A 19,868-nucleotide genomic window follows, 5' to 3' on the forward strand; every position below is an offset into this window, starting at 1 on the left:
GATCACCCTGGGAATTCTGTTTTTTCTGGTGCAGCTGCCCTGGAACACAAAGTGCTACAGTCTCAATCTACCACTGATGAGTTTCATTCCTAGTCAATGTTTTGATTATTGCTTTGTATTTCACACTTTGATAATTTACCTATTTTTAAGCCCACAGTATTGCTGTAACTTCAAAATTACTTTACTTTTTGTAGAGCAGAAAAGTTACCACAAAACAAATTTTTTCCAGAGCTTTGTAAAAAGGGGGAATAGCACTAAAAATTAAAAATCAGTATTTTAAGAAGGTGGCAGCATGAGCAGTCTGGAAATACACATTCTACATAATCTAAAGGAGGTCTTTAGAGGTCATGAAAGAAAAGATGCTGTAAATATTAGGATGAAAGAACTAGTTCAAGTTCCTTACTCCTGCATAAGTCTGTGTTCATGAGAACAATTTCCAGCATTGTTCTGTCTCAGTTTCTCACACAGGAGAACTAAAAGCATTGCAATACTTACTAACTCACACAGCCCTACTAAAAAATACTTGTGTTTTAGGTGCAAAAGTACTACAGTAGTGGGTAGAGCAACAAACATGCCACATCTAGTTACTGAGAAATATCCACTCAGAAGCTCATACTATACAACAGCATATTTTATTACCAACAAATACAGTAATAACAAAACTACTGAACATGTGTATAAAGTTACCTGGTTACAAACAGAACTAGAAAAATGAAGGGTATTTTGTGCACCTTTTCACAGGAGGTTTTTCATATCTTTCCTACTGTCCACTCAGTAGCAAGAATTCTGTGTACTTTTAATGGGAAAATTCTAAAAGAAAGAGCATATCCCATTGATAGCAATAAATTACAAATGCTAAAATGCAGATACTGTAATATAAAGGTAAAAAACCTTCATTTTTAATGCATGATGGATAAACAAATAACTTTGGTTTATCAGAACATAGTTACTTTTGTTCCAGCATTTACATGTCCTTTGTACCATGCAATTTTCATTGTTCAATGCATCACCATGAATGCTGCCCCAACTCACAGTAATTCTCTGCCTAATACCATAACATTGAAACACATTCTTATTAGTGGTCAAATGCAAGATGCTGGACAGTTTTACAAAATGCACTGACATTTAGGTTTAGAAAACAGCAAAATCTGTCTCCAAATTATCTCAAGTAACAAATCCCATTGGCTCTTAAAAAAAATTGACTCAAATGAAGTCAGACAATGAAATTGTCATCCACATCAGCAGTACTTGCTCCTGAGAACCACCTAGCATAAGAAAGGCTATATGTATTAAGGCCTTTTTGATTTAGAGAAAATATATTGCTGTAGCATAATAGAAAATTAGGCTTTGTAGAAAACTAGATTTTGGAGGAAAAGTACTAAGGCTGTCTTCTCTGTAAATAGATTGTTAAAGAAACCTGCATATTCATAACTCACCAGTTATTCGCAGCAGTTATCTGCAAGATATTTCTTTATAGAATTTTTTAAAAAATGAAGTTACTCACTTAGAAACAGCACGAGATGAGCTCTCACTGCAGCTCAGGACAAAAGCCCCAAGCCTGCACGTCAGGCTGTGCCCACTGAGCCCAGGAGTCTGAGGTGTCCCCTTTGTCACCATGCCCTGGAACACCAGGCCAGGAGAGGCTCCAGGAGGCATTTCTCTGAGACAGAGCTGCACCTTCTGCAGCATCCCTGCAGCAGGGCCTGTCTCACCCCAAACATCAGTGCATGATATGGGTAAAGGTCCAGCCTGCTTTTCTCAGAACTGTGTCACGTTGGCTGATCACCAGGGGACTGCTGGCTTCAGCAACACCCTAAGGGAAACACAGGAACTTTCCCAAGTTTGTACATTACATACAAAAGAGCAATTCTAAAGATTTACCTTATGCAGTCACTTATTTACAAAATTCATTTTTATGTACAAAATAAACTGCTATAATTTCAGATTCCTTTTCATATTCAGTGTACAAGCTACCACAAACCAGTGCTATAATTGATACAACATGATGCATCATTTAGAGTATTTAGAAATTTGTGCATCACTTACTTAAGTGATACTGTTGTTCAAGAGACAGTAAAAAAGAGAAAAAGTTACAAATTTTGAAAAATATTGAAGAGGCAGATGGAATTTTATACCTTGAGAAGTAACAGTGCTTTTGAAGTATTATTTTAATGCAACTCATTACAAAGTGTTCTTTATATGAGGAATAATATTTGTCTCTCATCTTTTTCTTACATTATTGCCATGTCCTACAGAACTTCAATTTCCATTAGTCCTGGACAGGATTAAATACAGTACATTATTGCTAGCTGTCCCCACAACAAAACATACATTTTTAAGTGCAAAGCAGGATATATGTGTTTTTAATAAGGCACAGAATATCCATTATTTCCAGTGTAACAAAGAACTCATGTCAGTTTTATACAATGCAAATGTTCATATAAATTTTCAGTCTTATGCAATACAAATGTTCATATACATTTTCTATCTTTCAAGGATTAGAACTGTTTCCTGAATCCAACTCTCTTCTCGTGTCTGAAGCTGAGTAGACAAGTAGTGATATGGAAGGTGACTGTGGGACATCAGGTATTTGGGAACAGCTCCTTTGTAGTGAAGGAGATTCACTAAAATCATTTTTAGGAGTTATTCTGTAAGTAAAGAAAAATAAAAGACAGTAACTTTTAAGCACAGTTTAATTTCCATTACACTGGGAAAAAATTGAGTAGTGAAATCATAATATATATTCAGCTGTATTCTTTTCAAAAGAATGCAGTAGAGTTCTGTACACTTTTCCAAGCCTACAATCATCATTGCTCTTTTTCAGACTCATCACCTCTCAAAGTGATTGCAGTGCATACACAGGTTTCTTGAGGGTCACTGTTCAGCAAGGCAAGAATATCCTACAAGCTGAAGCTCCAGCACACAATGCTTAAAAGAAAAAGAAGAACCCTAAAAAAATACAAAACAGCCCAGAAGCCAAACATACATGGCCACAGTCTGCAAGTTCTCTTGACAACTACTGAAGGTCAGGTGCATCCTGAGAGTACCCTGATTCTTCAGAGAGAAGAAACAGAACACCAACAAAACCAGTGGTAATATGTAGAAACAAAGAAAACACTGAGTTCAGGAGCCTTACCTTCCTTCACCTACTCTCTTAATACTCTCAGCCAAAGTACTCATATGGCAGGTGCTGTCTGCTTTGTTTCTCCTTTCCAGCTGATCCACGGTCAGTTTAGCACTGGGGAACATCTGATCTCCGCTGGTTTCACCTTCCTCCACTCTTCGGGCGGATGCTCCATCTGCCTCCATCTCCTTCTCAGATGTCTCTGGAGAGCTTTTAATTTCTGCCACAGTTTCTTGGCTCAAGTAATCATGATTAGTGATTGCTACTGCAGAAGTTCCATGATTTGTTGTGCCACTTGTACTGGTCCCCATTGACTTTGAAATGACTTTCAGTCTGTGTGAAGTTGACTTGTAGTGCTTCTTTTTATGTTTAACTTTGGAATTGTGCCTCAAGAAAAATTCACATGATTCTTGCAGCACTCTTCGACTCTCACTGATTGGACTGGAAGAGAGTACAAGCACATCACTGAACAAAGAGGATAATGTTAGCTATAATATAATAAAGAGTAGTACACAAAACCTTGAAAGAATAGCAACCAGTGATGCAATCTGAGCTGGGTGTTAATGAACACAGGGAAAAAATTATATGTGAAAAGAGGAGGAAAATCATAACGGCTCCAAAGTAACTGTCTGTGGAACAAATAAATAAAGCAGATTTCTACATTTCTTACTTCTGCAAATAGGTCCAATGACTACAGTGAATTAATGATCTACTAGAGAGAAAAGAAGAATTAGCTCATAAGCAGTTGCATTACCAACTCTATATATAGAGTCAACCTCCTCCAAATGAAAAAATATAAGCATTGTAAAAATAACTTCATTATTTTTAAATCCTTGTAGCTAAAAGCAATTGACATCTAAAACACAAGCAAAAATTATACAGGAAATGGAAAAAGAGGGGAGAGGGAAAGGAAGCTATAGATTCACCATTGAGGAATGGAGATGTAAAATAAAAAGACCTTAGAGACTACTGCCTTGGGAAAACCGAAGAAACAAAATTATCTAAAGCCACAATATCATTTATAAGTAACAGATAATCTGAAAAGAAATAATCAAGACATAAAAAGAATTGGAAAAAGCAACAACTATAAGAAATGGAGACAATATTTATAAGCTATTTAAATCCACAGATATAAATTTGCTTAAATTAGGTAATAAAACGGAATTCTTCTGTTTAATTAAAAAAAAAAAGGAACACTAGATTAATGCAATAAAAGTGGTAGTAAGGAGGGTTCAATGAATATTAATTTCAAAAGAAGACAAGCCTGGCAGAGGAGAAAAGAGAATATTATTATTGCATGACAGTAAACATAGTACTAAGTACTGTGTCAAATGAGGTGGTCACAACACCTGAAAAGAACTAAACTGATGGCTGATACTATCTTTCCTCCTTTGACTGTGAACCAGATCTGTATTAGCCAATGCTAAACACAGCAACACACCTTCTGCTCTACAAAGAGAAATCAGCAGAGGAAAATATTTTCTGTCTTCTTGAGACTGTTGTTAAAGGGTCAGTGCATATTTAAAACTTCCCCAGATTCCAGTGGAATTCTGCTGATGCTCAAAGCAGCATTTATAGTCTGAGGACAACATTTTGATTATCTGAGCTATATATAAAAACACATGTCTGAAAGCCAAATTTAAGTTTACGCTTTAAAAAACAGAGAAAAAAAATTCTTACTCTCTTTTGCGGTTTCTGTTGAAGAAATTGGCCCATTCAGAGCAGGTCTTTTTACTTCCCACCCAGAACACTGGAGATATGCCAACAATTAATGTCAGCAAGTATTTCATCAGAAACAAAAATATTTCTGGTCTTGCTAGTGCTTTTGCCTAGAAGATAAAAAAAATTAATAAATGCAAAGAAGAAAATATACTCATTGATTTATTTTTTTAAATGAAGAAAACAAATACATTTCTTAAATGAGAGACTTTCTCCTTATGACTGTTGCTCTTTGTTGAGACTTGTACTGTGGACAAACATCAGACATGTACAGACAAGTCAGATGTGTTAAGCTGAATATACACACAGAAGAGATCTGTCAGAAGGAATTGCTTTTCTTTTAAATTGAAAGGAAACGTAATTTTGGGAGTAATAGTATTAATAAAAATGTTCTCCAGAGGTAAATATGAAAGATTTATCCCTTCAACTTAAAAGAAACAATAAGTGGATCACAGAATGGTTTGGGTTGGAAGGGACCTTAAAGATCATCAACTTCTATCCCAGATGCCACAGGCAGGAACACCTCCCACTAGACCAGGTTGATCAAAGCCCCATTCCAGCCTGGCCTTGAACACTTCAGGGATAAGGTATCCACAACTTCTTTGGCAAACCCGTTTCAGTGCCTCTCCACCTTCAAAGTAAAGGATTTCTTCCTAATATCTTCCTAATCTAAACTTACTCTCTTTTCAGTTCAAAGCTATTCCCCCATGTCCTGTCACTACATGCCCTTGTAAAAGTCTCTCTTCCTCTTTCTTGTAGGCTCCCTTCAGGTACTGGAAGGATTAGTTGGGAGTTAATCTGATTAGACAGCATCTTCAAGGAGCTGCAGGGAACTGCACAGTAGCTGTTTATTGCAAATTTAATCCACCTATTTGCAGAGCTGTATCATAGGAGCTGAGACATTTAACCCAGTGAGAGATCATTATCTTCAGCAGTCATGCTGCAAGTTTAATTTATGCCACTTGTCTTATCTGCCAGACCCATCTATGAAAGCCACTATTTTTGTTAGCCAGGTAACATTAGCTACTTCAGTCTGGTTTTATTTGGTTTTCATCTGGCAAATGTAACAAAAGTCTACAAGCCAGCTCAGATAAGCCAAGGCCAAGCACACCACTTTGAGCTATTCCACAATTAGCACACGCTGTCTATCATAGGGACAGATCCCATAAAGTAGATCTTTGTGTAATATTTAATGTTGATATTTCTTCCTTCCAATGGGTTAATTAAAGGCTAAAAATACATGCTCTGTGTTATTATGCCAAGCTGTTATATTTAAGCACCACAAAACAAATTTATTGATTATTTTTAAAGCATAAAAGTCTTGTTTTCAAACTTGTATATTCTGAAGCATTTAGGTTTATACAGAGCTCAGAATAAAACCCACTGAAGTCAAAATACACTTGTTAAGAAACAGCATTGGAAGCCAAAATAACTAAGTAGTCTGTGAGCTGCGCTGCTCTCAGCCTACACTGACTTCAATCCAGAGGATACTAAATGGTGTTTAAGAATGAAAAAGGTCAATCCTGATCATTCAATAATGCCTGTATTTCTATTCCTCATTTTTAATGATAGTTTATTGCAGCAAAAAACATAGATGGGAAGTGTAATGCAATGAAAGATGACACAAGACACTCGCATTTTTTAGTGATGCTGTCTTCTTATATATTTGTTCTTAAATAGAAAGAAATAATACTTGTCAGTATACAAAACTCCCTGCAACTGCAGAAAATTTATTCTACTGAACATAGGCAGATTTAATTTAAAAGTCTTTCCAAAGAAGTTGGATCTTAAGAGGCAAATATTAAACACAATCACCTCCACAATTTTAGTTGAGGTTTTTTTCTTTATTTGCTTTTTGTTTTGATTGGTTTTTTTAATAAAGAATTCTTTGCATTTCTGAAAATCAGCCTGCAAACTACAGCTATTGTGGAAAAAAATATATGGGAAATTTGTCCTGTAATTTCACATGGTTTACACTTCTACACTTTAAAGAAAAAAAAAGTGATTCTAAATCTGTGGTTATAAGCAGCATTTAAAATCCAATTTAGTCTAAATTTTTAAGAATCCTTATTTCAGCTTCAACCAAAATTGATGAAAATTCAACTTATGTACTTTGATAATGAGCTTGGCACTGAAGTACTAAGCAAATGCTTTCAGAAACAAATATTGTGAAGAACAACCCTCCTCCATCACAATTGTAACATCAAGTTCAAAGATTGCAAAAAGCTATATATTCTGTTAGAGCTGCAAGTTGAATTTAATTGCTGAATGCTACCAATTAGATTAAAATTTTCAAAGCAAAAATAATATTCCATTGTTTTTTGACTTGAAAAGGAACTAATCACTCCATGTTTTTGAACTGATTACTCATTGCATGGCAGATATGCATAAGGGTTTTTGCTAATTAACTTTATAAAGGAAAACGTTACTTGCCTGATAAGGGCAAGGAATATGGTACTGGTCACAGTGGTCAAACACCCAAGTAGTTTCCCAGATCTTCCGATTCACCAGTTCATAAACGTAACATCCGAGAAGGGCTACAAGAGGCACCAAGTACAACCCACTGAAAACTCCAATTCGGATCATGAACTTCTTGAGCTTCTCCTGGTTCCTGCCGTCGTGCTGAATGACCTGCCGCACGTGGTTCAGAGAAATGATGCCAGCTAAAAGGAGAGAGAGACCGAAAAACACACAGAGGCACAGCGGCAAAAGCACGAAGTACAGCGAGGCATCCAGGTCGTAGAGACCCACAAAACAAACTCCACTGATATTGTCCCCTTCCACTTTGTTCATTGCAAGGAGCATAATGGTTAGAAAACCAGGTATTCCCCAGGCAACTGCATGGAACCACATGGCCTTCTGTGCAATAGCTTCACAGCTCCATTTTCTTCCTGCTGCAAGGAACCAAGTGATGGTCAGAATCACCCACCATATAGTTCCTGCCATAGTGAAAAAGTACAAAACCATGAAAAGGACAGTACAGGCTTTGTTCTGGGAGCCAAGAACAACTGTTTCACCAATTTCTAACTTCTCATCTGCCTCATTACAGGCAGTTCTGTTCCCAAGTAAAAATCCAATAAAGTACATTAGAGAGACTATGCTGTAACAGACAGAATAATAGATGATTGGCCTCTCTGGGTATCTAAACCTTTTAACATCAATCAGAAAAGTTAGGAACGTGAACAGTGTAGCACAAAGACAAAAGATTGAAACTATTCCAATAAAACTTTTTGCCACATCCAATTCATAATTCTTGAAGTACATATTGGGACATGGGGGTGCACACTGATCAATTCCTAGAAACTTGTAGCCTTGTCCATTGGTAGTGTGTAGGTGTCGGGGACACCAGAATCCATAATCCCTTCGGATCTGGCTTGGGGTCTTCTGAGTTCCATGTATGTTTGTGGTTACAGCAGCAGTGGCAGGAGCAGCCTCATCACAGTTGATTAACCTGAATAAGTAAAGAGAAGAGGAAATATCTCAATAGCCCTCATCCTCAACTAGAATTGATGCCTTAGGTTTTAGCTTTTATATTTTTCAGACTCTGTACTGCTTTAGTGTGTAGTTCTGAGCTTCATATTATGAGATGGTAAGCTCTCTTCACAGAGCAGCTAGACAAAAACAATTCCTTTCCTAGCTTGGAACCAAGGACAACTACCCAAATTTCAGGCCCCAGAGCATAAACAACGTGGACTGAAGAGAGAAAAACAAGAAGGATGAGACTTCATAACCTAAATCTAAAATTGGACAATTAACTCCAATATGCTAATGGACTAGAACTTATAAAAGTGAGAGACCTCGTGACCAGTTGTCCATTTTGTGACCATTTTGGGTTCATCTTGGGTGTAGCCCTGGCTGGGCTCTTGTGCTGCCCAAGGTGTATCCATTGAGGCCTTCTAATAAATACCTGCTTTATTCTTTAACTCTATCTAGCCTCTGTTCTAGGTCAGCCTTGATAAGGCATCAGAATCACTTCTTATAAATATGAGAAAAATCTGATCCTAAGCACTATTAAATTTTATAGATGATGCAAATGTGAAATTATGTGAAAAAAAATCAGATGACATTATAAAATCCAAACTTCAACTATTCTAATTTCAGAAGATTTCAATTGCATTTAACTGTTGCTCTCTAGCTTTATAATTTATGAAACACTACTCAAATTGCAATCATTCTACACTTTAAAATTAAAATTATTATTATGTAAAATTTTACATATGCACATAAAATATTTACAGTATATCTTTTTAAAAAATGTTTGATAACTGACTGTTTGTGACAGCAAAAAATCTTGTGAAAATACAAGCTTCCAATTAAGGAAGAAGACAGACATCACACTTGATGACTAGTACATGATTATTAGAATTTTTTGTGTTGTACTGCTATTTCATTACCAACAATAAACAAACTAACTGAAAAAAAACCTAAGTAGAAAATGCAAGCACTGTCAAAATTATTAGTATTGTCACAATTTTCTAGCACTGTGCTGTTAATTTAAAAACTGCTCCAGGGTTTAACTGGACATAGGATGTGATCTTTTTATAATACTGCCATATTAGTAGTGCTGGATGTATCTTCAAATAAGATTATGTAACTCAAGCAGGTAAGCATTTACTCAAAATGGGATTGATGGTCACAGGCCTTCCAAGTTTAAATGTACATTAAAAGGAACAAGTTTCGCATTCTAGCTTTTAAAGTGTAATTCTGTTACGTTGACATTCTTTGTCAAACACTATTACAAGAGCCTCTCAATTCAGTGTCCAAGCTCAGCTCCAGCTAAAAACTCCTTCAGTTCTGTGTTTTACTGCCTATCATGCTGTCCAACTAAATCCAGACTAATTGTTAAGAAAACTGATTCTATGGCAGATTCTCTCATTAACCACAGGCTGGAGCAGTGCATGTGGAAAGAGAGTGAACTTCATTCACTCATTGTCTTAATCAGCTTCATGTTCATCTGTAAGAATACAGAAGTGTGGACTTCAGTATTTCAGTTACATGCTCACACCAGCTCTTCTTCCATGGGCTGCAGAAGCAGGATCTCTGCTGCTCTAACAACATCCTGGACTTCTCAGAACATGGACTTTTCAGTACTGGCTACCAGGGAGGTATAACTTCATATATGAACAGGAAAGGTTCATTTCAGTAAACAGTATTAAAATAATTTGAAGTTGCACTAAATCCTGCAAAAAACATAATTTTATTTTAAATGTCATTTTAAAGATATATTGAATAATTGCATTCACTTGTAATTGTCATACTTTTTCAAAATAATCCTTAAAGATATCTGCTGGCTGAGGGGCACTATTGTCACATAGAACCCCACAAAAGATGGGAGAAGTTAATGCCTCCTTGTCTTAAAACTCCACAACTTCTATTTTTCTGAAGAACTATGGGAAATGGCATTAATGTCACTTGTCATATTGACTCCAGTACTGATCTCTACCAGAAGTCATCCCCAGGACAACTGTCCCAGCTCTCCCTCAGCCCCATCACAGATTAGCAACCGCTAAAAATTGAGTTTCGAGTCTCTGCTCCTTTCCTGCACCTCTTGACTGGATGCATGTTAACAAAAAAAAAAAAATCTGGCCTTAATAATTTATAAATATCCACAGTTGGAGGTCATAATCTCAAAAAGATTGCATTGGAGTGTTTCCAGTGGTTTCCATTTAAAATATATAGAAATCTTTTCCCCAAATGAAGTATTAATTGTCCTCTATCTGAAACAGACATGTGAACACCTTTGAGGAAAAGGTGACACTTCAAAAAAGGGAGTTTTGGCAGGCAGTACAGGAAAAGCAACACAAGACTAGGTTGGCACACTTAAACAGGGGCAATGGAAAGTTTCTACTATGCAATGTTCTGGGTCTGTTGAAATACAGAATATTCTACATTCCATCATCTTACGAGCAGTTACTTCTAAAACCCCTAATAAAGTAAGCATGATCATATCCCTAGTTTAGAGATCAGAAACCAAAGCAAAATCTCTGCTGTAACATATAATATTTAAAACTTTTAGAAATGTACAGTGAAAAAGCTACCTCTTGCCAGGATGTGATTATTGAAAAGAACTGTCGCAGAGCTTTGTTGCAAAAACTGTCACAGGCAGAAAATGCAGGTGATAATTTGAATAACAAAAAAGTTTTAATAAAGAAATAGTCCCATGCATAAGCACTGCAGGGTCAGCATAGTAAGGAAATTACTGCGAGGTGATATTTAATAGTCTGCCTCAGATTTTCAACTCAGTCTGTGTGAAACATGAAAATACCACTCCCACCACCTGTCAATATGAAAAATACCTGGTACATTCAAGCTCTTCAGGCCATGCAATTCCAAAAGTATCCATCAACTGCTTGCAGTCAGAATACACTTTCTCACAGAGGCTTCGACAGGGGTGAATCACGTGAATCTGATCTAGGCAGGCTGGGACAAAGGCTCTGCACAGAAATGTGTGGACGTCTGGTGAACAGTGAAGATTCATAAGAATAAGGAAAGGCTACAGGGAAGAAAAAGGCTTTGGTTAGCAATTTTTAAAAGATAATTCAAAGCATCAAAACTAACTTTCATCACTAGGGCTTACATTTAATCCTATATAGGTTTTGAAAAAATACTAGAAAATAGTGTTTGTTCAGCAGTTCTGAAAAAGCAAAACCCACTGGCTTGAGTGGCAAGAGGCTCTGTTGGCACTTCCAGCCCAGCCCTTGTCCCAGGATCTTGGACAAGGATCTTTGGATTTGGCTATCCAAACTTCATGTTTCCTATGTGACAACATTAGAAATCTGAAAGGTATTATGAATGCCCAAGGTATTTAAAAATAAAGTAAAACATTGAGTTTCTTTGTACATCAGTCAGCTTCTAAACAAATGCCCTAAGGTTTTCTAAGGTGTGTCTGTTCCTGTAGTTCCTGTTAGATTACATTTTCAGTCCTAAGTGGTGTGATATACTCATCTCTCATGCTAATTAAATTTAGAGCTTTTTTTTTTTGTTGTTAATGAGGTCTAAACATTATTTCTCATTTTTAAACATCTCATTTAAAATCTCTCTCAACATGACTGAGAATTTCTTTGCCTGGATTACCAAGTACCAGGCAGTGAGTAAAGAGAATGCATAGAATGAAGTTTAACTTTTTCTGCTCAATGCATTCAATTGCTTATTCACAGTCAGACAGGCTTTTAAGTAAAAAAACCCCAGCCTTTCTGTTCTACATTTTCTCAGCTTTATTGTTAGAGCAAATTATTTTGCTCAAAATACTACCATGTGTGCAAATGTTATGTGCGATGTTAAACAGGAACAGTGCATGCAATTTTCAAAGTAGGTCAAGCTTTCAGTAAGATTTTTGTGTAGTAAGAATTTTATTTAATTATTTCCCATCAGTATCTATGTCTTTCAAACATTCAACCAATGGCTGTAAAAGGAAAGATTAGATTCTGAGTCCAGAACAGTATCCTTACTTTTTCTAGCTTTTAAGCATTGCATATCTATCTATCTATCTATCTATCTATCTATCTATCTCCTTACTCAAGAAGCAAGTATTGCTACTGAACGTGCAGTTTAAAAGAAAAGACATTGCTAAATAAAATTCCCTTACAAAATGAAATACCTACAAGTCCTTAAAGGACCTTGGTAATAAACACAGGAATGTATGGGGAGGAAGGAAGAAGATAAGGCAGAGCAAGAATAACATACAAGTGCTTTATGACAAACCAAAAAATGCTGGCAGTACCCTTCAGAGCACTCCAGCTCTGTGCTGCATCTGCACAAGCCATTACAAGAGGCATACATTAGTTTGACCCCCTCTCTGAATGCCTCCTCTTGAGTTGCCTTTGCTGGAACCCTATATTTGAGTATTTCGTGACAAGGACAGAAATGCAGTTCTGGTATACTGTGTTCCAGTTCCATAAATTGGATTATTTCCTAAAGTCTGCTTCGCTTCAGATAAAAAAAGTACTCAGGAGTTTACCTTAAATGAATTAAATTCCCTTTGCATAATTATGATGCTTCCTTTCTTCTCAATTCTTAATTTGTATTTGCTCTGTTCTTCCCGGAACTTAGGATAAACAAAATAGCCTGGGTAGTCATATTCAATTGTTACAGAAATTGAGTTTATTTTTGACATTGTCTTGCAGAATTTGTCTTGATTGTTCTGAATTCTTCCTTTTTGTCACCCACAGTTCATCTCATTCAATAAGAAGTAAAATTAATTTTCTAGAGCAAATTTTGGACTACCAGCCAAAAACTTTTTCATCAATCTTATCTAGAAAAGTAAAGATTTTTTAAAATCTCAGTATTTATATCAATGAAACTGAGTTTACCTACAGTGATATTTTACCAACTATTTTCATAAGCAACTTGACAGTTTCTAAATAGCATTTTCCAATACAGAAAATAGGCTTACATATTTTAAGCCTGTTCCTTTGATACAGAAAATGAGCATAAAGAAAACATCCAGAGAAGAAAGTCAGGACATAAAACTAACCTCTACCACTCTAACAGAGTTTCTGTCATATGAAGCTACCTAAAAGCTAAAATAGCACAAAAATCACAACATGTATAATGGTATTGTATATTAGAGGCAGATAACGAATGACAAGCAAGAATAAAATGCTTGCATTTGCATAAAGAGTTTTACTAAAGCATGTGGTCATTGTCTAAACACTCATTTAAAGAGTATATTTTATTTAAATGCAAAACCACCCCAACAGATAAATTTAAAAATTTTTAGGAAGAATGCCATGTTTAGCCTATATTGTAATCAGAGCAGTATTCCAAGGACTTGGCTGCCAAGAGTAACTGTCCTTACAATATTTCTTTTATTTCTTTCAGCTTGCTAAAAATATTTACCTTCTGACACCTGAAAGTATGAGCACAAGAGCAAGAAGTTTAATGTTCTGAAAACACAAGCTGACCTCCTGAGTCAGACCATCCAGCTGGACACCTCATTCCCCCCTGGCTGGTAGCAAGGGGGCTGTAATAAGACAAGCTGACATCTCTTCCAGTTTCCTACTAGCAAGGATTTAGGAAACATGCTGCACATTGCAACACAACCACTGTGTTGAGAAGAGTGACAAACCTTTCTTCCTAAAATGCATCTTCTCCCTTTTTCAATCATTTATGTTTGAACCCTTTGTAAAATACTACAGCAATAAATTGTCCAGCATAATTTAAACAGACATTGGCAAGAAAATAATGCACTTTATCTGTTTATTGTAACTCCTGGTTTTGCAGCCCAATGTGTGTTTTGACAAACAGGTAACAGATTGCACTATACTTTTTCCTTTCCATTTTGTCTTCCTGCTATAATTTTTATAATATATTTATATATTAGTATAGTAATGCTTTAAATTTTGATTTCTGCTCCTTTTCATAATATACTTTGTCTTCTATTTGCCTTGACTAAATTTGAAGACTGACATCACATTTCCAGTGACAACGAAGACTTTCTGAGTGACAGTAACTGGTAAAATACTGTGCCCACTCACTAGTACAGATAGTGGGTGTTACTCTTCCCCCATATTTATTACTCTGGGGGTTATTTTCCCCCAAACTTATTACTCTGCATTTCCCTACCCTAGATCATACCTACCATTTTATTGTCCAGTTGCTTCTAGTACATGATCTCTCTGCAATTCTTTCATCCCATTTTGTTTTCTCAGCACATTCAGTACCTATCCCTCTTCTAGATCCATTTATGAATTAGTTTGTTATCAGAGGTTTCAGTACAAGTAACTAAGGGGAACCACTCCAGTGATTTATTTGGTATAGCATGAAACTATCAGCTCAGGATTTAATACCTCTTATTGGGAAAAAAACATTTATCTATTTATTTATACCTATTTTTCTTCTTGTGCTTTAGGCTGGCATTGGAAAACAAAGTCTACAATGGGTTACCAGCATAGTTTCTTAAAAATATATAGGCTGTGAACATGTTTTTGGAAACTGAAGTATATATAATCTGAATTATCCCTTTCAACAGAAGCATGGAGTCCCTCAAAAAACTAATAGATTTTACAGCCAATGAGTTTTCTCAACCAAAAAAAAAACTCTATAAAACGTAAAACTTTGCCTCAAGCACACACACATGGAATTTGTAAATACAGATTTATTTTCAGCAACTGCTTACTTTTACCATTTAAGAACATCAGAAGTGTTAGTGAATTGTGCCTGGAACTCTGCTAAAATGAAGTATATTTAAATGTGGGCTTCACTTCCAGCTAGCCAAAATGGAAAAGTCTGCTCATAGAAAATAGTATGTCTGTGTTTCCATAAAAGCAAAATCTTACCAAAACCAAAGTATTTGCTCCTCCAGCTTCATAGTCTGGAAGCACAAAGTAAAGCCAAGATCACAAGCTCACTGACAGTAAAATTCAGTTCTTTCAAGGACACTTTATCTGAACCGTGGATGTCCCAACCACAAACCACATTTTACCCACGTGGTCAGCTGGGTAAATTGCATGCATGCACATGCTGGCGTCCTAAGCATGCAAGTCTGGGATTAAACTCACAATCTTATACCATAATCCTCCTCTCTTCAGGAAGTTCAGGGTCTGCATGTGGCACAAACAAACAAAATTCGCTCTTCCAGGAAACCAAGGCACTTGGCATTTTAAGCATTAGCAACCACTGCCCTGTCATATGAAGAAGAGATGAAAATCTGCACACTGGGTGATGAGAATGCTAAAAATAGAGTGAAACTACACTCTTGAAAAAACAGAAAGGGAGCCTCACACAGTCAGTGTATGTTCTAAAATATAAATTCTCATCTTCTTGACAATGGGAAACAAAACTCAGTAAATATAAGACAAACTAGAATACAGTAACAATCTTTTAAAAAAAACAACAACAAAAAAACCCAAACTAACAATCTAATAGCAGCTGTAAAGACAAAGATGATGTAGCCTGTAACAGCAAGAGGGGCATGCCTCAAGCACTATCAGTGAAGAACCAAGGACTGGGATGCAAACTTTCCACTAACAAACATGAACACCTTATGAAGTCCTAGAGTCCTTACAAGGTGTGTCTATGTTAAATTATCTCCAGCAGCAAAGACAAGCTACCTCAGAAATCCAGTTATGGTGTGGTTCTACAAACAGTAACACAACAGAGACAAGTGAAGACAAATGGTGCAAAACACAGAAAGAATGTCTAAGTGCAAACATGTCCTTAAATGTGCTTTGCCAACAAGTAAATTGCAACCTAGAACTATACATGGATCCTGTCTGTGCTCACCATGCTTCTCTGTTTTGTGCTTAGTAGGCTTACAACTGCAAGACACAAGAGAAACAAGTTCACTATTCCATGCAAACATTTCAAATGCTTGTTGTACCTCACCTCAGTCTGATCCTAGAGAGAAGCATTACCAGAGATGAACAGTCTCTGGGGTTCAGATGTATGATAACTACCAGCATATACCAAAACAAGTAAGTGAAAATACTCTCCTGTACTCTGCTGATCAGTGTCACAGAGACACTTTCATAATATAGAAAACTGTGGACTGAAATATCAAAGTCTTTGTTACAATCATCCATTGCAAACCTTCATTGTAAAAGACAGGAAATACCTTGAATTGCACAGAGGACTTGAGCCTTTTTTCAGCCACTGGAGTCAGATACCTAAGACAGTAAGAACCTGCTCTCCTAACCACTGGGCTCTACCTACCATGTGAAAGCATTTAGCTTCATTAATCTAGTTAACATTGAGGTTACCCAAGTTAAACAATGACAGACACTAACTGTTGTAGTGTTAAGCCATGTCAGCTCTTTGATACATATGTTTTGATTAAAGGAACACTACAACCTTGTTGCTTACAGAATTCTGTATTTCAGTCACTGAAGCAAAGGCAGGCTTAAATCTGTATTTCTACAATTTTACTCCACTGTGTACCTCAGATTCCTACCTATACTAAAGATATACATTGCTATTCATGTAACTATGTATCTGCTTTAAAGGAAATAACACCCACCTAAATAATGAATAATTAGAGTCATAGAACATCTCAGATTGGAAGGGGCCCAGAAGGATCACCAACTCCCTTGCTTATTGCAGGGCACTTTCATGATTAATAATTAAAAATTAATTGTTAATAATTTACAGTACCATACAAACAAACCTACTATCCAGTCACTAGAGAATTGAAGTATAGCCTCAAACTCTAAACCAAATATATTTATAAACATGTAAGTTTTCAGATGTGATAGTCAGGAAATATAGCCACTGTCAATCACAGTGCATATAACCTATCTCAGAAGAGGAGACAGTAATTACTCTTTCTACTCACAGAGCTACACTAACAATCTTCACCGTATCTTTAGCCACTTTTACAATGATAATCTGTTTCCATTAAAAACAGTGGAGCAAGTATGGCACGGCTGATTTAATCCTACACTATTGTTACAATGGAGTTATTCTCAACTGGATGCACACAAGATTAGCATCACACCCTGAGGGATTAATGCCTTCATGCAATTCCTAGACAGGCTGGCAAGGGTGGCAATTTGCTGATGGCCATAGTGAATCAGCTGCCAAGAACCTCCGACTTCTAGTTCATGCACAATTAACTAAGTCATGATAAATAAATGTCCCAACACATGAAACTAAATGAAGGATGAAATGTACAAGTCCAATAGATTCAAAGCAGGGTTGAGAAAAGACTAGCTTTTTCCCATTGGAAGTTACATTGAGGAATTTAGATCAAAGGCAAGTTAAATACACTTAATTTGGTATGTAAGGATTTTGCAGGAAGCTGAGGCAGTTTAAGTGTCAGTGCCTTGTTGCTACATGCCTGTTAAAAGCTGCTACTTAACAGAACTGCAAAACAGGAACATGGGAATGCACAGAAACATTAGTGCAATGTAAACCATCCTTTAAACCAGCAAGGAACATGGTATGAGCTCATCTGAGAGCCCATATACACCATGTCTCTACCTGAGCTCTGAGTAATAATCAACTACTGCTGCCAGCAGCAAGTATCAGCTGTAATCTGTATTTTCTCAATTCAGTTAAAATTACATGGGTAAACCAACAAAAGTTATTCAGGACTAAAAGTCACCATTTATATTTTAGCTATAAATGGATATAAGATGTATATTATAAATCTGAATACTTTTAAGTTTAATATGCATTATTAGTGCATCTTGATTTGACAGAGGTAAAAAGAAAACCATCAAACATACATGAATTTGACTTCTATTTTAAAAAGTTGCTTTAAAAAAAACAGCATTACTTTCTGCAGCTTCCACAATAAACTAAAAGCACATGAAGTTGTGTTTAATCTAAAAGCTTTTCAAACATTTTAAAAATGTAATCAACTTAACATTTACATAGATAAGAATGAAGTATTTTGTCAGAGTACAAAGTAGGTTGCCCCCGTAGTTTAAAAGACAATAGTTTAAGTTTCCTACTCCAGGAAATCTGAAGTTCAAAGAGCTGGTAGAGGCTAGGGGTGGTGCAGAGAAAGAAATGGGCAGTAAACAAGCAGTGGGACAAACGATGCCGTTCTGCAGAAAGATGTTTGCAAAGATATAAGCTTATTTTTGTCCTTCAACCGAACAGCAAAGGCAACACATGCACTTAGACTGTCAAAGGGCTGTGAACAAAGCCTGGGCACAGCCCCGTGCAGTGGCTGATAAGCCCGACCGTGCCCAGCAGCGCTCCTCCCACAGCCGGACGGCCGGAGCTGCCTGCAGCGGATCAGCGTTCAGAGGGCAAAGGATGGCAGCTGATCCCAAAAACCCCTGTGCTGTGAAGTGCCCCGGCACCGGCCAGAGGGCAGCCAGGTGCCCCTGGGGGCGGGACTGAGCTTCATCATTCATCACCCGTCCAGGCAAGAGTGCAGATGCCGGGCTGGGCAATCGCTCAGGGAGCCCCATCGCTCAGCAGTTCAATGGATCTGCAGCAAGAACGAGACTGACTGCAAACTCTTCACCATCCCTCCTCCAACACAATATAATATACATACATACATCATATATATGCATGCAATATACATACATACATATATATTTATACACACACGTGTCTGCATACACATCCTGGTCTGAACTTTCATATTAGCTACTCAAAGGTTATGGGAATATTAATCAAAAATCCTACCAGGGCAAGGATAAAGCACATAGGGGAATGTTTTCAAAGGTTGATAGGACAGCAAGGCACTCATGCACTTTCAAAAAAAGGTAAGACAATCTCCACAAAACTACTCCAATACCACACCTTGGCACTAAGGTTGCCATTGACACTATAAATGGGCACAGACACAGAAGGATAAAGCAGGCTATTCTGCTTCTTTACTTTTATACACTCTGGATGGTTTTGTACTAACTATACAGAGCTGCAAGATATTCTGAGTTGGAAGGGAATCACTAGGACCAAGTCCAACTCAAGAGAATGGCCCACACAGGGATCTAGCAACAGAATTTCTTTCTGTAGTAAAACAACTTAATTCCATATTTTCTCTTTAAGTATTTTCACATGCAAAATAAAAATACATATATGCCTATATTTTTAAGTATAGCAAAGGTTATAAACAATACAGACAGGAATTTTACATCTCACTATCTGAAACAAACTAAAGTACAAGTATTTCAAATACTTTTCAAAATAGCTTATGACCAAAATCCACTGCATTTTTTTGTTCTAACCTAAATTATAACTTGACCTAAATTATAGATATTCCAGCCTCTGCAATTTACAGTCTTTAACAAACATGAGAGCTTTTTCCCAAGTGTTACAGAACTGAACTATTTTTACAAAGATTTTCAGTTATACATTGTATCTGATTTAGGTTTTGCGTAAACTAGACAGCATAAAAGACAGAAAACTATGAGTTAACTGAAGGAAGGTATAATGCAGGCCCTCAGACATCTGAAGTCTGGACAAAGCTTCATTACATCTGGACTGCAGTAGCATAAGAATCTCAAATCTTAAATTCTCCTTTTATTCGCCATGTGTTACAAGAGTACATGGATTTATTGCTAAACTTTTGTGCAGCATTCAATGTAAAGCATTACCTGTAATAATGTTGATAGACAGTCTT

The 19,868-nt window shown here is 36.6% G+C and overlaps 1 protein-coding gene across 3 annotated transcripts in view; it reads right to left on the reverse strand.

Annotated features, from left to right (window-relative positions):
• Positions 1 to 613: 613 nt before the first annotated feature.
• The window catches only part of FZD6 (frizzled class receptor 6), a 67,161-nt gene continuing 47,906 nt past the window's right edge, over positions 614 to 19,868 (reverse strand). For all 3 annotated transcript variants that reach the window (XM_066564808.1, XM_066564790.1, XM_066564799.1), the window contains 5 exons: positions 11,140 to 11,336; positions 7,277 to 8,294; positions 4,805 to 4,953; positions 3,137 to 3,565; positions 614 to 2,648 (listed from right to left, as the gene is read on the reverse strand). In XM_066564808.1, coding sequence (XP_066420905.1) covers positions 2,492 to 2,648; positions 3,137 to 3,565; positions 4,805 to 4,953; positions 7,277 to 8,294; positions 11,140 to 11,321 — 1,935 coding nt within the window. In that variant the 5' untranslated portion in view covers positions 11,322 to 11,336 and the 3' untranslated portion in view covers positions 614 to 2,491. The remainder of the gene's footprint in view (positions 2,649 to 3,136; positions 3,566 to 4,804; positions 4,954 to 7,276; positions 8,295 to 11,139; positions 11,337 to 19,868) is intronic.

This window comes from Molothrus aeneus, chromosome 1, assembly GCF_037042795.1.
Source record: "Molothrus aeneus isolate 106 chromosome 1, BPBGC_Maene_1.0, whole genome shotgun sequence".
Lineage (NCBI taxonomy): Eukaryota > Metazoa > Chordata > Aves > Passeriformes > Icteridae > Molothrus > Molothrus aeneus.